Source organism: Struthio camelus, chromosome 1 (assembly GCF_040807025.1).
Source record: "Struthio camelus isolate bStrCam1 chromosome 1, bStrCam1.hap1, whole genome shotgun sequence".
In the NCBI taxonomy this organism is placed as follows: domain Eukaryota; kingdom Metazoa; phylum Chordata; class Aves; order Struthioniformes; family Struthionidae; genus Struthio; species Struthio camelus.
In genome coordinates this window covers 193,883,358-193,905,956 of record NC_090942.1, presented here as the reverse complement: position 1 = coordinate 193,905,956, position 22,599 = coordinate 193,883,358, and the positions used below count along the sequence as shown (strand labels likewise).

Below are 22,599 nucleotides of genomic sequence, written 5' to 3'. Positions count from 1 at the left end.
CTGGGCCGTGAGACTCTCTACTTGACAGAGAGTTTTAAAACATTGCATTGGTATTATCTTTTTTAAGGGGCTGGTCTGATCTCACCTAGCAAGGGAGAGCGCTTTCAGCTGTGAAGTGCTTTAGTTCAGCCCCTAATAACTGCACTAGTGGGCGGAAGAGTTGACTTACATTATGAAGCTAAAAAGTTTGGAAGTTCGTACGATGTCTTTTAAATAGCAGATCCCCTTACCCACTGAAGTAGGTTTCCTCCTATATCTACAAGCTGCCAAAGTAGATCTGTCAAACCAAATATTTTAATTTATATTCTAAAGTCCTAAAAGATACAAACTTAATGAAATACGTTTCGTTTAAAACCACTTCTTTTCTATCTGAAATTTCTTTCTAGTGTCCTAATCTTTCACCTTTATTTCTCAAGTATTTTTACCAGGGACTTAAGTCTTACTTTCAGCAAGATAAATGGCAACATGCCCTTTCTCTTTGGTGAGAGAAGATATTGCTTTTACATGTCAACTGCAGCACAGTTTGTACTTTTGTACCTGTGCCTAATGGTTAAGTAGTTGCCATGGTGCATAATCTCCTCTCTAGCAAATTTCAAAAGCAGGAGTATTTATCTGCTTCCACTCAGAACAGATTTGCTTTGAGATACTGATGTGGTTTACCTGGAATGAATTAGTTCAATCACAGGAGACCGAATGCTGTTAGCTTTACTCCTGGGACCAATCCCTCTGAATCTGTAGGGACGGCTATGAAAGAGGAGGAGTGCATATACTGGTATTTAATTATGATTTATTTGTTTTGTGATCTAGTCGGGGGAGAGCTGTGGAAAAGGAAGGGAACCTTGTATTTAAAATGCTCAAAAGCAACTCTTGCCCCTTTGCACAAACCTTCTGTACTGAAATTGGAGGGAATCGTTTGCCATTTGACACTGGAAAAACAGTTCTGTAGAGTTAGAGTTAAATGGTGGTGCAGGATTACTGGTATGGGTATATTGTTGTAGGCATGGTAATGGTCTATATCATTTCTAAGAAGAGTCCAAGATTAACATGTTGCCTTTCAAACATCTAAAAGACTTTGCGTGATCAATAAATACATGTCTTGCTTATTGTTCTGCATCATCCTATAGCACTGTAGATAGTGTTTGTCCTGTTCATTGTGTGTTTATTCAAGATACCATTACTGGAGAAAATGTGCATCGATCTGATGCCAGCAGCGCCATGGTGCAGCCTCAAGCTCCAAAATCTCCTTACCAAGGCTGCAGTGCAGATGCTGTTCCAGAGAGTCCTGGCCCAGATATGCCAAACCAGCCCAGTGGAATGACAGCCGAAAAGTGTTTTTTACAAATCACAGGCATGACCTGTGCGTCATGTGTGTCTACTATTGAAAGAAATCTGCAGAAAGAAGACGGTAATAACTTTAACATTCCGGTAATGAGTCTGTAAGGGACTACTACCAGGCAGAAAAGGCATTCTGTGTGGTTCATGGAAGTGGATATGTTAGAACATCTTGAGGTTAAATAGACTAAATATTCTCAGTGCTAATGTAACAACATCCTTATCTGACTATCCTACAGCATTTATTCTGTGAGTGAGCAGAAAAGTTGATGGGCATACCTGATGGACATACTTTTTTCATAACATTAAGTTATTGCAATATGGTCAGAATCCAAATAAGGCTCAAGGCAAGAGTGGAAGGATTATTCTCATTTAGTTTGCGGGGCCTTGTTGCTTTACACAGCAATCCATCCTCTCCAGAGCTATTAAGAGCTTTGACACATTTGTGATGTGAAACCTACCTTTCAGGGCACGTTTGCACAAGGAGGTGCAAGTAAAATGCGTGGCCCCGGTACCTGGGTAATTATATTAGCTCAGACACAGCATTGCTTATTAGGCTAGAGGTCTGCAGACTGGAACTGGCTTTCCTCTGGCCTTAGAGGTCATAGAGAGAAGAGCCTCAGAGCTGCCTGCATCACCTTGCATTACCAAGGGGTTTGCTTATTCATTCCTGTCTCCCCTACCTCCTCGTGAAGGGGATAAAACTCCGAGAAACTATTAGCACTTCTGGAATGATTTTGTTGCCTGTGATTTTACGCTTTGCTTTTAGGTTCTAAATTTAGATTTATGTGTTGCTGTAGAGAAGGGAAGGGAAGGGAAGCGAAGGGAAGGGAAGGGAAGGGAAAAGAAGGGAAGGGAAGGGAAGGGAAGGAAAGGGAAGGGAGGGAAAGGAAAAGAAAAAAGAAGAAAGAAAAGAGGAAAGAGGAGAGATCGAAGCGAAGAGAAGAGAAGAGAGAAAAAAGAAAAGAAAGGGCCTAGCTTTATGTTCTGGGGCTTGTTTAGGGCTTTCCACATTTAAAGCGTCCAGGGTAGAGCTTATAGAAATCAGTGCAAAGATTGCTTATGAACTTCTTTTTTAGTTTGTTAGACCTTAGCAAGACTTGCCTCCTTCCCTCTCTGACTTTTGCAGTTCCTCTCATTGCTAAAGGGAACTTCAGAAGGGCTAGATCCCAGTAACAACTTTGCTGTTGTACCCAGGAAGCAACACTAGAAGGAGACAGAGCGAGATTACTAAGCATAAAACATCTTTATGTTGCTACGGCCTACCTTGACATTCACTTGTAATGGTGTTTTGTTTTGTTTTGCTTTTCCCAAAGGAGCTACCATATCTAACATTTTTGATTGTTGCCACTGCAGGTATTGTTTCAGTGCTGGTAGCACTGATGGCAGGTAAAGCAGAGATAAAATACAAGCCAGAGTTCATACAGCCTCTTGAAATAGCACAGCTGATTCAGAATTTGGGTTTCGAAGCTACTGTCATAGAAGATCATACTGAAACAGAAGGAAGTGTGGAGCTTCTTGTAAGTAATGTGTATTTGAAATTATATGTTGGATTTGGAGATGTCAGGTTTGGAAGAAGCTTTTTCTTGCAAATGTTTTCATTTAAGGAGTTGTGGCTTCAGCAGTTCAGTTCCAGCAGGTAGCATAGATATTCCTTAGTTACTGTAAAGATGAAATCAATTTGTCTTAGAGGAACGTGTCTAAAGGTGCTGAAATAAAAGTTGGTAGATGTATGTATAGAATTGACTTTTTCTAGTAAGGAAAAATAAAACAGTACTGTCCTGCGAAGGCACTTTGGTCAACGGTACAGACTCTGAGCACCTGAGAATTTATCATCAAGTACATGATGCTAATGCCCAGTGCTTTGTATAGAGGTCTGAGATCCTTGGGTGCAGTTAGTGAATTGTTCATCCTATGGACAGATTCTTCAGAAGTCCGGTTTTATTTTCTCAAATATGTCTACTACGCAGACACATAGCAACAGTCTGCGATTATGCCGGTAGTTAGACCAGAAAGTGGGAACGTGCCTTTTTGAAGCCACAAGAAATTCAGGTTGGCAAGATGAAGTTACTCATGTAGAGTTTGATTTAGGCAATGTTAATATAGTTGCTGATATGACTGTTAGCTATACTATTACATTTAATACTATATTACCAGTGCTGCTACATAAATATGTGGCTGTGAATATGACTGCTGGTGGCAGAATTTTAAAATAAAAGTGGGTCATTATGTTCTCAGCTTTGTTTCATTTAAGACAGCCCTACGAACTCTTCATGCTGAGGCCTTGGGTCAGTACCAGCAGAGCTTGAGCAGTCATTAACATGTTTATAACCTGGTAACAAGAGGAGGCTTTGCCTCAAATTCATCCATAACTATTGGGTGAATATTGAGTTCATTGAAAACAGCAATAAACATCCTTGAACACTGAAACCTGCATCTCTGTGTTCAAGTTCTTTTACCCTTCAGTAAGACTTCCTAGTGTGAGCAAGCAGTAGCGTTGCTGGAGAGAAAAAAAAACAAAGCAAAACCCAAAATGACAAGTGTACTGGTTCTTTTTCAACATTAATGGTGAAAAGAGGCTGCTGCCGATTCCAGAGACTGCTAACCATACATCAAATCATGTTCTGTTTAGATTACGGGGATGACTTGTGCTTCTTGCGTTCACAACATTGAATCCAGACTTATGAGAACTAATGGCATATTTTATGCCTCGGTTGCCCTTGCTACTTGCAAAGCTCACATCCAGTTTGATCCTGAAATTACTGGACCTCGAGATATTATAAAAATAATTGAGGTAGGTTTTAGAACTTTTTTTATAAGAACATTTATAAGGTGAAGTTACTAAGAAAATGAAGCAGCTGGTATTTGAGAGGTTTTACTGACTGTTGCAGGTCATGTATGGTTATTGCTATATGCTTTCATGTTCTTGCCTGTGTGGTGAAGCTGCCCTGCCTCACAGAAGTGTGTAACCTCCTGGGTTGTTACCCTAAAAGCACACCTGAAAAACAGCAACGAAACCCTCCTTTCTTACCTATATCTGGGAAAAGTGTCATGTCCCCATTCTGGCTGTTCTGTGTGTAGAATCATGTCTCCCTGAATTCCAGTCGTTTCAGTGAAGTGTTCATGTTTCGGAAAAAATACTGCTTTCTCCTGCCATTAAAGAGACTGTAAAAGAAGTTTGGCAATAGCAGGGAACTAAATCCAGTTAGCACCACAAGTAATACACATCTTTGTGTGCACTGACGTTTATTCCCATGTCAATTCAGAGGAGAACTGTTTGAAGCAAAACAACTTGTGATACAGCTCCTAAAGAAAAAATCCCAGTTTACCAGTAACGATGTGGATCATAAATACTACTGGGAGATTGTCAGGGCCCACGTTTTAACAACATTTTTTGTTCCCTCCCTGACCAGAAGCAAAGAAACTCATCATATGAGGCATGCACAGAGAATCGTCAGGGGAACTGCAGAGACTGTTCCTTTCATGGCCTATAATATTTTCTCAGAAAACGCACCCAGCACTGATGCAGCAGTAGTGATTAACATGTAAATATGTAAATATTAGACTGTTCAGCCCAACAGAGTAGTTCCGTAAAGTGCGTCTTGCCACAGAAGTGTCTCTTAATGCAGCTATGAGGTTTAAATGTGTTATACTTGCAAGAGTGGGTTCTTCTGTTTCTTTTTCTGCAGTAACTCTGAAGTCTCAGTTAAAATTCGCTGTGCCCAAAACAGGCTACTTTGCCCGCAGTGTATTGTTCTCTAGGTTTAAACTAGGTCCGACCATTTTGATATTCAACTTCAGGTGTGTTTACTCTGCTGCAGTGTTAAGGACGTGCTAGAAAGGTTGACTAGACCAGGGGCTTGTATACATTTATACCTTCCTTTATGGTATGTCCCTTCTGTTGTACTTATTTCAGTGGAGATCAAAGGGCGTAAAATTCCCTTGGGAAGGAGAACAGCAGGATTCCAGCTGTCAGTGTGAGCTGTCTATGCTTTAAAAAAAAAACAGGACGTTTGCTGCATTGTGATTGTGTCCATGAAGAGACAGCAGAAATCCTTTCCAGTCCACGTTTTGAGTTTTGTTCCATTGTTATCAATACTGTCTGGAACATCCTCTCATGTTGGCAGAATCTAAAAATAAATAAGAAGTTGGCATTTATTAAATATGGAAGGGTGTCCTTTTCTGACATTTCTGTTAATTTCTTCTAAAAGTAGTGTCATTTAAGTATGTGATAAGTAATACTGTTAGTTTAATAAAAACTAACTCTTCTCCCCTTTGCCCCTTTTCTAATAAAAAGGAAATTGGCTTTCATGCTTCCTTGGCTAGAAGAGTACCTAATGCACATAACTTGGATCATAAAAAGGAAATTCAGCAGTAAGTATTTCTCTTTCTCTCTCTCACTAATGATATCATATAGATTATCTCTTGTCACTCACCCCCCTCACTTTCCCTAGTTAATTTAACTTATGTAAAGCATATTGAAGATTGTGATTTGCTGTTTGGTGCAAGTACTTTTATGTCCATTGTCATTAATTTTACTTTAGATAGAGGTCTATGGCATTTAAGCATGTAGGGGGCAGTGCAATTGTCCTGGAGTGAAGTAGTGAAATATCCCAAGCTCTGTGTTAGTACAGTACTAATACCTCTAACTCTGTACTGTGAGCACAGTGTTTGGCCGGTGTACTACTAGGGTGTATTACTGCTGGTGATTTACAGGTTCTACTTTTCAGGTGGAGGAAATCTTTCTTGTGCAGCCTAGTGTTTGGTATCCCTGTCTTAATCCTAATGATTTATATGCTAATACCTGATGGCGAGCACCACGGATCTATGGTGCTGGAACAGAATCTCATTCCTGGATTATCTGTTTTAAATCTTCTCTTCTTTGTCCTGTGCACTTTTGTTCAGGTATGTCCGCACCATTTCTTAGGTATTTGCTTTCTTTTCATCTCCTGTTTATTTAATCTGATGTGGAAAGAGTTAGGCAACTAGAAAGCTTTAGTGGGTTATGCCTGGCCTCGTGTCTGTACAACCTACGCAGAATGAAGTGGCACTTGCCTATAAATTATTGATTAGGTAATTTCTCACAATACTCACTTGTGCCAAAGTTGTGTCAGTGACTTTTCCAAATGGGAACATAAGGTTAGAACAATTAAAAAAACTGATCAGCTGCAAACCGCCTGGGTAACTGTAGGTAAATCTCTTAAATTTCTATTCTTTTTTTCCCCATTGCATGAGAAAAAGGTGACAATATTTAGCTTGCAGAGTTCTTTTGAGAACAAGGAAGGGTGAATGCAAGGATGACAATGCAATCAGTCTCCTAGTGGACAGCTCCACTAAAGTTATATCAATATAAAACCAGCACGGGATAAGAATCCCTTCCCTTATCTATAACATGTTTATAATTCTGCTATAGGTAGTATGATGTACTCCCTGCTTTCCTCTGCTGTGATTTTAATGAGAGTCTGTATGTGCTTACATCAACAGTTTCTTGGTGGATGGTACTTCTACGTACAAGCTTACAAATCACTGAAGCACAGGACAGCCAATATGGATGTGCTGATTGTACTGGCCACGACTATTGCTTATGTGTATTCATGTGTGATCCTGATGGTAGCGATAGCTGAAAAGGCGGAGAAAAGCCCTATCACTTTCTTTGACACACCTCCAATGCTGTTTGTATTCATTGCCCTTGGGAGATGGCTGGAACACATAGCAAAGGTAACTCATCTACACACTAAATACTGTGTATTTCCAACAAGAACAGAGTGAAGCTATTTAGGTGAATTTTTAGTCAAACGTTTCTGATGGAAGTAGTAGCCATTTTGGTCATTCAGAGCTCACGGATCATTGTTTTAACTAGAACATCAGCATTTATGTAGCTCAATATATCTCAAGCATTTGTCCATGTTTCTTAGAGTAAGACCTCAGAAGCTCTTGCTAAGCTGATATCTCTTCAAGCCACAGAAGCAACTGTGGTGACTCTTGGACCTGACCACTCTATCGTCAGGTACATATTTATTCATCAAAACCCTTCAGCCTGCCTGGATGCACTGGCTAGGCTTGATGCATTTAATGTTAAAGCGTTATTATGCTTTTGAAGCTGATGGCATAAATGATCTGTCTGTTCTACTTGTGTCTTTTACAGGGAAGAGCAGGTAGCTGTTGAATTAGTTCAACGAGGTGATATCGTAAAGGTTGTTCCTGGTGGAAAGTTCCCAGTGGATGGAAAAGTCATTGAAGGCAATTCTATGGCAGATGAGTCTCTTATTACGGGTAACTTTCCTTACGCTTAGGCAAAAAAGCAGAATCTTCTGTAAAAAGACCCAAACGAAAAGCTGTTATCTGAATAACCTCCAAGTTTAATGTACGCAGTGCCTGGCTTTTGTGAGCTTGAATCCAAACCCTGTGTCTGAGTACACCCAAAAAAACTGAGGAATCTCTGCCAATTTGGTTCCTTTTACTAACATACTGACAGGGTGGGTGAAGTCTAAACACTTCTGTTATTATTCCAGGGATCTGGTGGGAGTTTCGTCTAAAATTTATTTGCAGAAATGATACCTTTTCAGAAGTAACTTCTGAAGGGCAATGAGGAAATAATGCTGATATGTTGAAGTGTTTGTGCATGGGAACCAGAAGGGGCTTCCGACAGGGGCTGCCAAGTGAGGCAGGAGAGAGAAAGCAAGCCTCACGAAGTGGTGCTTTTTAAGCATCACAGGACTTTTTCACAGCTTGTGAAATTTTCACTTTATTTTATGTATATTTGTTTGTGCAACTCTTACAAATATGTTAAAGGATCTAAAAACTTAACATCATCACTGACTTGCATGTTTTAGTTACGTATTTATTTCAGCTGAGGAACAGAGATACCCTTAAAATTAAGAGAACCAGCTGTTTTCACTAACCCTACGAAGAGAGAAAATACAGATTTTGTAGAGCTAGTGTTCTTGAAAAGACAGTGAGAGAACAGGAGTTTTGCCACAATGACAAGTTTTGTAGTCTTGGAAAGCTGCAAGAGGTGGAAGTGGAGACAAGTTGCTCAATCTGCCATGGCCGTGCAAATGTATGAATTGAAGGAATTCTTAGAAGTTCCTTTTACGATCAATTTGTTCCTGACCCGTTTTGGCTAGGAGGTTGGAATCAATAAAGTTTGCCTTCTTCCTCCACTAGTGATCTGTCAAAAAGCCAGGACAAGCTGTAGCTTGGTGGTTCAGAGCAGAATGGCTACTTTTAACCCAAGGGTCAGGGCTCTTACGTTCCGGAACAAGACTTCTGGTTTCCATCCACCCCCAGCTTTGGAGGTTTCTGGTGGTTATTGCACTGAGCAGGGTAGTGATATTGCAGGCAGCTGTCTGCATTTAACAGAGGACTGCTCAGCCTTGTGTTTTTAAATATTAAACTGATTATTGTCTAGTTAATCAACTAAGACCCTGCCCAAATTCCTTCATTTACAAAGTAATTAAAGAGCTGGGAAGTGCATTTTATGGCCCACACTGACTTCATCTGCTGATTTTGTATTGCTAAACATTTCTACATGAGGAAAGCAGGAAAGCATAAGGCATAAGATCTAGTTTCCGACCTGTTTTCTAAGTGCGATCACAGAACACAGTGCTGGCTGAGCCATCTGTTTTTCCTATACTGCTTCCAAGTGGAGTATTTTGAGGATCTGTACTGTGTCTTCCCATTCACAGTCTGCAGGTTCTGCACTTTTAACCTGTGCTGGTGCCAAATCATGGTTTTTAGGCACATAATACTCAGACAAATTTTATCCTGAATTTTTCTCTCTTGCTCTCTTATTAGCCTGAATCTTGGGTGCCCCAGAAGTATCTTTCTTCTCTCCCAGTAACCCGCTCCCTTTGACCGTTTTTTTGAGATACATTTCTTGGCTGAGATGCGCAATTAATAAGAACACCTCCCCTCCCGTTTGTCTCCAGGCTCCGGTGAAGGCTTTGTAAACTGTCACCTGACTAATTTAGGAAAATCTGGGAGTGGAGACTGTTCACCTATGTTGAGCACAATCACATATCAGAGCAGGGTGCCAGCATCTGTGTTCTGTCTGAGGGAAAGAAACACCCCTGGGGTTTGTAGGTGGGGACCAAGCGTCTGGAGACTGGGAGCCCTGGATCTTGGACGGGACGAGAAGGAAGAGCCCAAGACATTTTAGCTAAGGCATTTGCTGTGAAACTAAACCTGGAAAAGGGTTTATAGAAGTATGACACCACTTACAAATGTCCTCACTAGACAGAGATATAAAATGCATGATTTCTTCTTCTTATTGTTTAGAATACTGATTTTGGTAGCACACAAAGAACTGTGCATTAATGGACTGTGTTAATTGTTATCACAGATATTTGCACTAGTCTGGCTCATTTATTCATACCTTTTCTTCCCAGGGGAAGCTATGCCAGTCACTAAAAAGCCTGGGAGCACAGTGATTGCTGGTTCTATAAATGCACATGGCTCAGTTCTTGTTAATGCAACTCATGTTGGGAATGACACTACCCTGTCACAAATTGTGAAATTGGTGGAAGAAGCTCAAATGTCAAAGGTAAAAATAATAAAAAGAGAAAAGGAAAACCTTATTTACAAATTTTGATTAAATCAGAAAAGAGTCTATATTTTGACATGGTTGCAAGGTTCGGAAAAACATGCTTTTCCACAGTTCAAAAAAGGATCAGATAAAGACTATTAGATATTTTCATGAACAGTGCATATTTATGTGTTTTGATCATTAAAACATCCAAATACCTGTTTTTCTTTTTTATAGGCACCCATCCAGCAACTGGCAGATAAGTTTAGTGGATATTTTGTTCCATTTATCATCATCATTTCAACAGTGACATTGATAGTATGGATCACAATTGGTTTTATAAATTTCGATATTATTCAGAAATATTTTCCAGTAAGTAATTTCACTGAGAGTTGGATTTTGTTGTTAGTATATCTCCCAGTGTAATTAGCCTGTCTTCCGTGTGCGGGGTTTAATGTTGCAAACCTGGCAAGTACTTCTGTACAATGTGTTGTTTTCTATACAGAACAGATAATTATGCTAATTAGAATCTATCAGCTGGTCTAAATATACCTGTCCATTTGCCCCTTAGTTCTACATGAGTTTCCTACAGGCTGAAATTATTGGCATTATATCAGGATTAAATATGATCCATAGCTGGCTTGTAGGGAGCTGAGAAATTGCTCTCATGCCTGGAAAATATTTAAACATCCTTGTTCCTGATAGCAGATAGTGGGTTTGGCTTTAGAGGAGAAGACTAGCTTCTGTTGTGTTTAGGATGTGCCTTTACGCTCAGCAGCTGAGGGGAACTGTGCACCGGGAAATAGGGTTCACCTTTACTAGACTATAAGGGAAACGGCAGCAAGTTGTGTCGTCACCTGGTAGCCCGAGAGCAGAGTCACTCTGTCTCACCCCTTAGTGTAAGGGGTAATTCTGCTGTGTCCCCCTGGATGGGGAGTGTGCCTGGGTGTTGTATAGAAATAGTTTGTGTTCATAACAGAAAGAGAGACTCAAGAGCAGTCGTTCTGCAGCTTTCCTGGAGTTACTGAGCACGCACCTCTCTGTGGAGCAGAACTCTGCTTCTTCCGTCTCCCGGAGGTCTTCCTCTGCCTGCACAGGGGACAGCCTCTGCAAGTAGCCTTCTGAGCAGGATTTGCTCTTCAAACACTGGCCTGTAGCTGATGTGTCCAGTGTGCCCGGGACATAAGGCAATTTTTGCAGCCTTACCAGACTGTTGTGCCCTGTTTAGATGTGTGCTCTGTGGGGTGTATTACTTAAATAGGTGAAGGTGTCCAAGAGGAATTTCTGAAGCATTATGTGTTCTTGAACAGCAAAAACTGCCAGAAAACAATACCATAAACAATTCATACCATTGACCTTTCTCTACTGTTACAGTAATAATAATACTTTGCTTTCCTATCCTGGAGGCTTCCAGGTAAATGTGTTTTTTGAAATGACTATGATTGATTGTACACCTGTGCTATCTCCTATCAGCAAACATGCATATGTCTTTTTTCTTTTTTTCTCCTCCCTCTTCTTGCAGAATCAGAACAAACACATTTCAAAAGCTGAAGTCATACTGCGGTTTGCATTTCAGACCTCAATCACTGTGCTGAGCATCGCGTGCCCCTGTTCTTTAGGCTTGGCTACCCCTACGGCTGTGATGGTAGGCACGGGAGTTGCAGCACAGAATGGTATTCTCATCAAAGGCGGAAAACCCCTGGAAATGGCACACAAGGTGAACAGTTTGTTTTGTACTTTTGTAGTTTACCCACTTGTTGCTACATAAAACACGATTTCACCGGAAATCTCACTGGTCTAGAGAAAGACTGCAAGACCTTTTTTAAATTCGGCTGCAATTCATTAAGATAAAGAAGATGGGTCCGACCTTCTTTCTCCACAATTCAAAGTAGTCACAGCAAAGCATGGAAAGGCAGCAGTTCCTGAAATCTAATGTCAGCTAGGCTGCTGCTGTTCCACATGGCCTTGAGAGAAGTCTGGCTTCTGCCCTCACTTTACCTCTTCTGTGGAAGACAGTGATAACCCCGTGTGTTCCCTCCTTCCTCAAAGGGCTGAGGTGAAATATATATTGTTTGTGATCAGTGGTTTAAAATATAGGATGCAGGAGGAAAATGGAATGATCTGAGGTTGTTCGGAGAAAAAAAGATGGAGAAGAGAGATGAAAAATCCCTTCAAAGGCAGAAGAAATTGATGAAAAGAGGAAGAGAATGCATGGTTTAACATGTCCACAGCCAATAAAAAGAAGAAATGAGTTTAAACCATGCTACGGGAAACCGGGGTTAGACACAGGGAGAACTTTTTACCTGAAAAGGATAGTTAAGAATGGGAATAAGTTATTCAGACTAATTATAATACTACTTCTTAGGGGACATTATAAAGTATACGCCAGAAGTCTTTACAAGGCTTTGCAAAAAGCAGAAAAAGGCTGCTAGTAAGTGTTACTTTTTTTTACCTCTGGTTCTAAGTAGGGCTAGAGTCAGGATTTGGGGAATTAAATGACCGGTTGGATTCTGCAAGGTTGGTGGGTTAGGCAGTATGGGAATAATGCCCAGCTTGCAGAGCTTTTTGGTTCACATTTCTGGATTACAGTTGAGTCTAACTGCAGGTTTTGGTGTATGTGGGGCTGTTTTTCTTGGTTCATTGCTGGATTCCTCTGGACCCACTGAGCTGGATGACACTTGATTGTTGAATTTGGTGAATAGTGTGAGGTCGGTTTCAGACTGATTGTTATGTCTGGAATTTTTTAGAGCTGCTTTATCTCCAAATAATGTCTTGAATCCTCTTTTCTAAATGCTATTGTTTATTGTTTAGAATAGAAATGCTCTGTTTTGGTAAAGGCCTTACCTGCATTGTATACCATATGGTAAAAGTGATTAAGCTACCATTATGTGAAACCTACATGTGAATTAATACACACGTGTGCACACACACACAAGTGTCTGTTAGTAAAGGCCAGTACAAGCAATTATTATGCACTGCAACAATTCTGTTGTCTGAGATACTGATATAGATACACGATGGTAAATATTATAGCTTCAGTGAAATCACTGTATGGGAAATGAATAAGAAAACATAAGGAGAGCTACCACATGGACAATTCAAGGTGCAGGATTCTCTAGCTTTTGTAGGTTTATTCTCTCTTGGTGTGGATACAGTCAGCTGATTGTTGAGGTCTGGCCTGTATTTATGTGTGCAGAACATATGAGAATGCCTATGCTCACAGGGCCTTGGCAGTAACCCTGGTTTATTTCTTGCAGATCAAGACTGTGATGTTTGATAAAACTGGGACCATCACCTGCGGAGTTCCTAAAGTCATGCGGGTGCTCTTGATGGGAGAGACAGCTCTGCTGCCTCTGAAGAAGGTACTAGCCGTGGTTGGCACTGCAGAAGCCAGCAGTGAACATCCTTTAGGAGTGGCAGTCACTAAATATTGCAAAGAGGTACCTTGCTTTTCTATTTCATCCAAGGCCTGAGGGGATCTGTGTGAATGCAGCAATGTTGCATCAGAGGAACTAGTCCCAGAGGGAAGAGCCTGGCTGAAAAGTAATAGGCTGAAAAGCTGGCAGATTTTATGATCTTGCACCTTACTCTGGGCAATACCTAGAAGGCATATTCTAAGCTTTGCTTTTCTAATCCGGTAAAGTTTTGGAGTTCTCAAGCAAAATTTTACCAAGTTTTCCCCCACATAAGAGGTATCTAGAGAAAAGAAGGATTATAGAATATGTGGAGGAGGAGTACTTACATTTGAAATAATATCAGAAAGCAAATGTGTGTGGTGACATTCCACATATTACCTGACTGTAGTCACTTCTGTTAGTCACTTCCTTATCTGAATAGGTTAGGCAAAAAGCTTTAAAACAAACCTGAATATTAAACTGTGATATTTGTGACTTTCACAAATGAGTAGATTACTCATCTTTGCAAATTTTGCAAATCCTCAAAGGTCATTTATATATTGCTTGTGTTCCTCAAATGTTTCAAGAGGAATAAAAGCACAAATAGTAACCCAAATAGGAAGTGTGGGTTAAATGACAGAATGGCCAAGGTTGGAAGGGACCTCTGGAGATCAGCTAGTCCAACTCCCCTGCTCAAGCAGGGTCACCTAGAGCACGTTGCACAGGATCGTGTCCGGGTGGGTTTTGAATATCTCCAGGGAAAGAGACTCCGCAACCTCTCTGGGCAACCTGTTCCAGTGCTCCCTCACCCTCACAGGAAAGAAGTTTTTCCTCATGTTCAGATGGAAGGTCCTGTGGTTCAGTTTGTGCCCGTTGCCTCTTGTCCAGTTGCTGGACACCACTGAAAATAGTCTGGCCCCATCCTCTCGACACCCCCCCCTTCAGATACTTGTGCACATTGATGACATCCTCTTTCAGTCTTCTCTTCTCCAGGCTGAACAGGCCCAGCTCTCGCAGCCTTTCTGCATAGGAGAGGCGCTCCAGTCCCCTCATCATCTTTGTAGTCCTCTGCTGGACTCTCTCCAGCAGTGCCATGTCTCTCTTGTACTGGGGAGCTGAGAATTGGACCCAGCACTCCAGATGTGGCGTCCCCAAGGCTGAGGAGAGGGGGAGGATCACCTCCCTCGACCTGCTGGCAATGCTCTTCCTGACATGACCTTTCAAAGATGATGGAGAGTGGCCTAGCAGTAACATCCGCCAGCTCCCTCAGCACTCATGGGTGCATCCCATCGGGGCCCATGGATTTGCGGATGTCAGGTTTGCCCAAATGATCTCTAACCCGATCCTCCTTGACCAAGGGAGAGTCTTCCTTTCTCCAGACTTTCTCTCTTGTCCCGAGGGTCAGGAATTCCTGAGGGCTGGCCTTAGCAGTGAAGACTGAAGCAAAGGCGGCATTCAGCAACTCTGCCTTCTCTGTATCCTTCGTCACCAGGGCACCCGCCCCATTCAGCAGCGGGCCCACGTTTTCCCTAGTCTTCCTTTTGCTGTTGATATATTTGAAGAAGCCCTTCTTGTTGTCCTTGACATCCCTTGCCAGATTTAATTCCAAACGGGCCTTAGCCTTCCTCATCATATCCCTGCATACTCTGTCAGTGTCTGTATATTCCTTCCGAGTGGCCTGTCCCCTCTTCCACATTCTGTAGACTTCCTTCTTCTGTTGGAGTTTTGCCAGGAGTTCCTTGCTCATCCATGCAGGTCTCCTGCCCGCTTTGCTGGACTTCTTGCTCATAGGGTTGCACCCGTCCTGAGCCTGGAGGAAGTGATGCTTGAATATGAACCAGCTCTCCTGGGCCCCCCTTCCTTCTAGGGTCCTAACCCATGGGATTCCTCCAGGTAGGTTTGTGAAGAGGCCAAAGTCAGCTCTCCTGAAGTCCAGGGTTGCAATCCTACTTATTGCCTTTCTTCCTCCTCTCAGGATCCTGAACTCCACCACCTCCTGGTCACTGCAGCCAAGGCTGCTCCCAACCTTCACATCTCCAACTAGACCTTCTTTGTTTGTTAGTACAAGGTCTAGCAGCACACCTCTCCTCAGCTTCTCCACCAGCTATGTCAAGAAGTTATCATCAATGCTCTGCAGGAACCCCCTGGACTGTTTGTGCCTCGCTGTGCTGTCTTCCCAGCAGATGTCAGGGTGGTTGAAGTCCCCCATGAGAACCAGGGCCTGTAATTATGAGGCTGCTTCCAGCTGTCTGTAGAAGGCCTCATCAACTTCCTCTTCCTGGTCAGGTGGCCTGCAGTAAACCCCCACAAGAGTGTCAGCCATGTTAGCCTGCCCTTTAATCCTTATCTATAAGCTCTCAACTCGCTCTTCACCCACCCCGAGGCAGAGCTCCATACATTCTAGTTGCTCCCTCACATAAAGGGCAGCTCCATCACCTCGCCTTCCTGGCCTGTCTTTCCTAAAAAGCACATAGCCATCCATGACAGCATTCCAGTCATGTGAGCTATCCCACCATGTCTCTGTAACTGCAGTGATATCATGGCCCTGCAACCGCACACAGATCTCTAATTCTTCCTGTTTATTCCCCATGCTGCGCGCATTGGTGTCCAGGCATTTCAGAGAGGCAATCGAGCATGCAGGTTTCGCAGGAGAGGTGCAAGAGGATCCTCCATAGTCATGTCCTGAGCACACTTCCCCAGCTGCAGGCACCCGCTGGAGGCTGACTTGAGCTGTGTTTTGCTGACTGCCCTGTCTCTGTAACTCTCTCCTTCCCCCATCTTTCCTAGTTTAAAGCGCTCCTTACCAAGCTGGCCAACTGGTTGGCAAAGATACATGTGCCCCGCTTAGTGAGGTGGATCCCATCTCTCTCCATCAGCTGTTGATCTTCAAACGGGGTCCCATGGTCATAGAAACCAAAACTCTGCTGCCAACACCAGTGGTGCAGTTGTTAACTTTGAAAATCCATCTACTCCTCCTCCCATCTTTCCCCCTCACAGGCAGGATTGAGGAGAGGATTGATCTGGGCTCCCAGACCCTTGACCACCATCCCCAGTGCTCTGAAATCCTGTTTGATGGTTTCCAATTTGCCCTTGGTGTCATTAGTACCCACATCAAAGAGCAGCAGAGGGTAATAGTCTGATGCATGGACAAGCCTTGGCAGTCTTTCTATGACATCTCACATTTGAGCCCCTGGCAGGCAGGAAACCTCTCTAGACAAGAGGTCCGGTCAGCAGATAGATTCCTTTGTCCCCTGCAGCAGGGAGTTACCCACAACAATCACTCCCTGCTTCTTCCGGGTGTTCCCACATGGCACAGGGTCTTTCAGGCCTGTTGCTTCCCTTGAAGCCATGCCCAGTTCCTCCTCAGCCTGGAGGGCACTAAACCTGTTCTTCAAGGGTAAGTCTTGAGGATGAGCAAGAGCCTTTCTCCTTCTACAAGGAGTGACCAGTTTCCAACCTTCTTTAACAGTGTTATGATGTACCATTTCACATAGCACAGAGCCCTCTGGCAGCTCCACTGCTGTGGGGGGTTGGGACTCCTGGAGCTGCACAGTCTCTGAGAATACCGTCTATCTCTTGCTTATCTTCTTGGATACTATGCAGCCTACTGACTTCCTCCCATAACTCCTTTACCTGGCCATACAGCTGATCAACCACAGCACACCTTCTGCGGGAGAGCTGACTGATAGCCCAGGTCTCGTGGAGAGGCCCCAGGCACTCCCTGCAGACTGACACCTGTAGAGCTGCATCTGCTGTCAGAGGGTCTGTCTGGGTTGAAGCCTCAGACACAGCCGATGCAGCAACTCCAACAGCTACTGGGGAACATGCTCTGCAGCATGTCATGACCGTACCTGAGGAAGCATACACTGCTAAGATTGCAAACAAAGGTGCCATCTTGCACCCTGCTGCACAAACTGCTGCATCTGTTCACTGCCTCCAGGAGCTGCACTTTAGGCCTGGCTCTTATATAGGCCTCTGTCTAGCACTGGCTCACAGGGTGCTTGAGCCACACTAATCAAGGGCCACCTGTTTCAAAGGCCCCAACTCCCTCTGATCAGGGGCAGCCAAGAGAACTCCTTAGCAGCAGCTGCATGTAGCTAGAGCTTCTCCCAGGAGAAGTTAAGGCCTCCTGTAGTTGTCCTTGCCTAGCTCCCCTTTCCTGTTTGCAGGAAATATCTTCCTGGTAAGACAAGTCACTGGGCTTCTGGCCATTAGTTGATTTGTGGAAAAAAGTAATTGGCGACAGTATGAATATCAAATGATAAATCTTTAGCAGTAAAGTTTAGAAATTAACATACATATTTAGAAGGAAAAAGAGAGTATGGGTAATGATGCAGGTGCCTGTCTTACATTTTACACTTTCTGTTTTCAAATCTGCTTATTTTGTTCCCATGACACTTCCGTAATTATCACATGCATGGGTCATTACTGGATCGTTGCTAGTATGAATTACAGTGCTATACCTCTTGCTGAAATTTTTACTACTAGCCTTATCATTCCTAAATTGTATGGAGGTCACTCTGAAAGGTGCAGTTAATTCTGGATTCCAGAGATAACCGAGAATAACGTGTTTATACATGAGTGTTTTTTTCCATTCCTTTTGTAATTCAGAGTGTCCTGGGAATTTCATTCTCTCAGCCTGAATATATTCACTATCTTCTCCCTCTTACTCAACAGTAAGACCCAATTTCCTTGGTATCGTCATTCTGTTAGATCACTGCAATAATTAGATACAGTTTTTGGTGTACTTATACAAAAAAAAATACAAATAAAAAGCCTGATCCTCTGCAGCCAGTTGTCTGTGAGGCTGATTATAAGTTGCTTCTTCTCAGAAGCTTTATGGTTTATTATTATGGTATTTCTCTTCGCTTCCTCATCATAGCTGATGTCATGAGCCACCTTTGTAACTGCTAGGTTCTTGAACTACCTGGAGAAGTCATCCTTTATGGTTTGTTGGTGCTAGGGTTGAGATATGGATGTGATTTGTGTAGCAGTCCCTTTCCAGTAGTCTAAAGCACAACACATCCAGAAGATCCTTCTTTTTATTTCTGTGCTACTGATAGTCCATGATGCTTTTCAGTCAATCAGTTATCTGAAAGAGGAGGAATGAGGCCTCTTTTCAGTAGGAGCTATCTGATATTTGTACAACACAGTGACAACACAAACTGATTATAAACTCTGATTATGTCTGCAGGAGCTGGGCACTCAGAGCCTGGGCTACTGCACAGATTTTCAGGCAGTCCCAGGCTGTGGAATCAGCTGCAAAGTCGGTGGCATTGAAGCTGTCCTGGGCATGGCCGAGGAGTGCCTCGATAAACAGGACGCTAACAGGAGCGGGGACGGCCGCGATCCCCTGGGAGATAACACTCTGATCATGCTCTCTGAATCAAATGGTACGTCTGCCTCCAAAGCGACTGCCAGTTGCAGTGTGAGGGCTACACAATGAACCAACAGTGCCGATCAGTGTAAAACAGTCCTACCAGACTAGGAACAATAGAAAGGTAGATTAATGGCAGAACGAGGCAAGGAATGTGAGGGATAAAATACACCTTGAGGAAAACTGAAACTCTCTCCTCCCTCTACTCTCAATCTGTTTGGAATTCAGAAACCTAAAGAAGGATTTAAATGCTTCTAAAGAAGGATTTTAGGTGCATTTAAATGGGTGCTCAAAAAGTCCATACAATAAATAGGCAATAAGGCATACCCAGCAAATTCCTTTTAGGAAAACAAAATGATCCGACAGAGAGCGAAGTCTGCTAATTAGCACTATCTTCCCGTGTAGAGCAGTTACCTTTTTCATCTGTTATCTTAATGCTGCATTTTATATCCTACCTTTCAGTTCCATATTAACTTGGACCTTTCATTTTCTTTTCAAGTATCTCTCAAGGCACTTACTTAAAAAAATTCTATTCAGTAAATGCATAATAAGGTGAATTATAATCTGTAAACCAAGTTTCAGTGCCTGATGTTTTGATTTAGCCAATATATTTCTCTTTGTTTCAGGCTCTGTGGAAACCGCTCCGCTCCTTTGTAGTGTAGGACGGAAAAAAAAAGTATTTAAAGCCTTTGTCAGGAAGGTCATCAGTTGTATTCAGGAGACGTTCTGTTTCCTGACCTTTTGAGGAAAGCTATTAGAATGATTAAAATAAAGACTTTAATCATCAGAACTGTGCCATTTGTGAATGGTGCTAATGTAATATTTTCTTACCATAATGAGGTAATCTACAAGTTGTTTTTATTGGTTATTAGAACAAAACCACTTTTTTTTAAAACTAAAAATGCCTTTTATATTTAAAATAAGTCATTGGTTGTGAGAACAATACAGCATGACATTTATGAAATGTGAATACTGAACCTTTTAAAAAAACAATGCAAATGTGCAAGGACAAATGTATGTGAGTACTTCCATTAAGCTCATGCCACTGTTCTCCTGCGTACTTCTGTATAAACAAGCACAGAAGTGAGTCTTGAAGCAGAAAAGTTTTATGAGGCTGTCTTCAAATAGCGTCTATGAGTTTTTGGCTGAACGTGACAGCAGCACTTTGAACAACGCTTAATGCCATTTGACAGGTCACCAGATAAAGTGTCATGGATATGGTCATTGGCAGAACTCAAAAAAATTTAAGAAAATGTCTCCAGAGTATCTTTCTGTAGCTAATGCAGCTTGACACTGTCTTCTTAAACGTCTCTGGCTTGTGTCCACAATTTTGAAGTTGCTCAATTTTCTTTTGTTTGTAGACAAAGGTCCATCAGCTTCTCAGACATACTCGGTGTTGATTGGAAATCGTGAGTGGATGCGACGCAATGGCTTGCATATTGCAAATGATGTTAACGATGCAATGACAGACCATGAAACCAAAGGACAGACTGCCATACTAGTGGCTATAGATGGTAACTGCTGTTGAAGTGGCTTAATATATATCGATTGATACTGCAGTTGAAAGAACAAAAGCAAACTAAAGTAATTGATCTATGTCTTAGCATTAGTGACAAACTACTTATCTTTCAGCACAAAACTGTTTATGAACTGTTAAGTATCAAGGTGTTCTTAAAAGAAGCTTTCACCTCAAAACAATGTTTATAAAATTTTCTTGGGGAGTTTTTAATATAAGTATTAATTTCTGAACCTCCTGTTGTCCAGGACTGTTGTTCAAAAAAGCAGTGCCTGTGCAGGTGTGCCATATGTCCCGTAATCACTTTACATCGCTTAAAGATCACAAATTGACCTACTGCATTATGGATTTCAAAACATGTCGTGAATAAACATGACAATTGCTTGAATCACTCAAGTACGAGAGGAAGCACTAGATTAGACTGAATGAGTTTTGCCACGGGGTTATGTTCTGTGCTGTGCAGAAAGGGATCCTAGACAATACCTCAATATCAGCAGCTGGTATAATGGTGATAGACTGCCAGTGGATCTATGAACTTGATATGGAGCTTCTGACTCAGTTACTGAATAAATATTCTTGCTGCTCCCACAGAGCAATTTTCAGAGGCACTTGTATGTCTCAGCCTGGGTACCATCAATGATCCGGTAAAATCAAATGCTGTTAACATGAAAATAAGGGTGCTGAGGTATAGTTGGCATTTCTGTCACTGCTAATGATAGCAACTGAAGATACAGGGGTGCAAAACTTACTTTAGCCCTTACTTTTGAAAGGTAATGTGCAATAATAAAGCAGTGTGAGATTTTTGTAAATCACGTGAAGGAAACATGGTGCGACTTTCAGTCAATATGTCTTGGAAGAGGTGCAACACTTCTGTGCAAAAATAATTCATTGGAGTAGAGAGCCATCCATGGTACATTAGGGGATGTAAAACCAGAGACTCTTTTCTGCTTCCTCCCACAGGAGTGCCTTCAAGATCTGACCTAGGCACAAATACCAAAACTTTGTCTGGCCCACAGTTGTATTTGTTCATATCAAAAATTCTATGACTCACGTAGGCATGTTTAAAAGGTTTGCTCCCCTTCTCCTCTTTCTCCTGGTCCCTAAATAGCAAGAGTATTGTTATATCTGAAACAGGTAAATGAGAAGTGTGTATGTGAGAAAGACCAGACCTTAGAAAACTCTAGGCAGTTGTTCAAGCAATATGAATTGTTCAAGAATATGAGTATTGCTCAGAATGGTTTATTTTACAAGTCAGCAAGGTGTGATGGAGAGAAACTCCTGCTCTCTTGCTGCTGCTTTGCTTCCCACAGCTCTGTTTATCAGAGGATGTTTCTTTCTTTGTGAAGGTGCTTTGTGTGGCATGATCGCAATAGCCGATACCGTCAAGCAGGAGGCAGCCCTTGCTGTGCACACGCTGAAAAACATGGGAATAGATGTGGTGCTGATAACAGGGGACAACAGAAAAACTGCAAAAGCTATTGCTACTCAGGTAAGTAAGAGGGTTGCACAACCCTCTTGTCTGTGTATAAAAAAATGTGAGATGGGGCTCTAAAACTCTGCTTAAGCTGCTGAATTAGGGGTGCGAATTCAGCATTTCCATAGATGTATTAAAGAAAATCTTTTTTTTAATTAGGCTGAAAATCAGGCCAGATCTTATAGCCTGGCTGTAGTAAAGGCCAGCTACTGCATTAAGAATCCTCAGATGCAATTGGAGACAAGCATTCAGTACTTCCCCTGGGGTATGGAGTTTCTTGAAGTACTTGTTCCATTCCTGAACTGAAGCCTTCTGCTTCTCTTCACTGAAAGGCAATCTTATTTTTTGTTAGTGATGAAGGGAAGTTCCTTTAGGATCCAATCCTGTTCCCAGTAGAGAGAAAGGAGATTTCCATTGACTTCAACAGTATCATAATAATAGTAGGGAGAATGATTGTTATGAAGTGGGGCACTCTAAAAGAGGTTGGATTCATATGAGGTTTCATAAATTGTAACCAGCTAACACTGCTCCAAAAGCAAAGCCAAAATCTTGCTCTGTCTAGCTCTATTTCCACCCTCTGCATCTCCATTTCCCTCTTTCCCTTGGCATTGGTCTATTTTTATCCTACCTTCCGCTACTTTCTGTTTCTCAGGTTACCCACCAAACGGCTAACTCAGCCAGCACTGTGATGTACAGGTTCTGCTATGTTGTGAGTTCTGTTTTATTTCTCAGTGTGGTGCTTTAATCCTTCTCACATTCTGATTCACTCTTTTGCCTTTGTGTTCAGTTGTGGTTAGAGTGCTTTCCCACCGCACCTTTCTTTCTTAAGGAATCGTTCAGAAACTTGCTCTGATTTATTGTTACGGGCACATCAGGTGACGTTTTCAAACAAGCTTAGTACATGCCAGCCTGTGCTTCCATTGAATTTTTGGGACTGACTTTTTTCCCAATGGAAAAAAATTTGAGGGCTAAAAGCTT

The 22,599-nt window shown here is 42.1% G+C and overlaps 1 protein-coding gene across 10 annotated transcripts in view; it reads left to right on the top strand.

Annotated features, from left to right (window-relative positions):
* The window catches only part of ATP7B (ATPase copper transporting beta), a 49,510-nt gene that overhangs the window by 21,818 nt on the left and 5,093 nt on the right, over window positions 1-22,599 (top strand). For 6 of the 10 annotated variants that reach the window (XM_068929914.1, XM_068929913.1, XM_068929915.1 and 3 more), the window contains 16 exons: window positions 1,169-1,405; window positions 2,689-2,852; window positions 3,965-4,126; window positions 5,630-5,706; window positions 6,063-6,237; window positions 6,817-7,050; window positions 7,248-7,339; window positions 7,478-7,605; window positions 9,723-9,877; window positions 10,097-10,231; window positions 11,382-11,576; window positions 13,117-13,299; window positions 18,449-18,647; window positions 19,993-20,145; window positions 21,494-21,636; window positions 22,274-22,330. In XM_068929914.1, the coding sequence (XP_068786015.1) occupies window positions 1,169-1,405; window positions 2,689-2,852; window positions 3,965-4,126; window positions 5,630-5,706; window positions 6,063-6,237; window positions 6,817-7,050; window positions 7,248-7,339; window positions 7,478-7,605; window positions 9,723-9,877; window positions 10,097-10,231; window positions 11,382-11,576; window positions 13,117-13,299; window positions 18,449-18,647; window positions 19,993-20,145; window positions 21,494-21,636; window positions 22,274-22,330 (2,489 nt within the window). The remainder of the gene's footprint in view (window positions 1-1,168; window positions 1,406-2,688; window positions 2,853-3,964; window positions 4,127-5,629; window positions 5,707-6,062; window positions 6,238-6,816; window positions 7,051-7,247; window positions 7,340-7,477; window positions 7,606-9,722; window positions 9,878-10,096; window positions 10,232-11,381; window positions 11,577-13,116; window positions 13,300-18,448; window positions 18,648-19,992; window positions 20,146-21,493; window positions 21,637-22,273; window positions 22,331-22,599) is intronic. The other 4 variants (XM_009678584.2, XM_009678587.2, XM_009678583.2 and 1 more) reach the window with 1 other exon arrangement.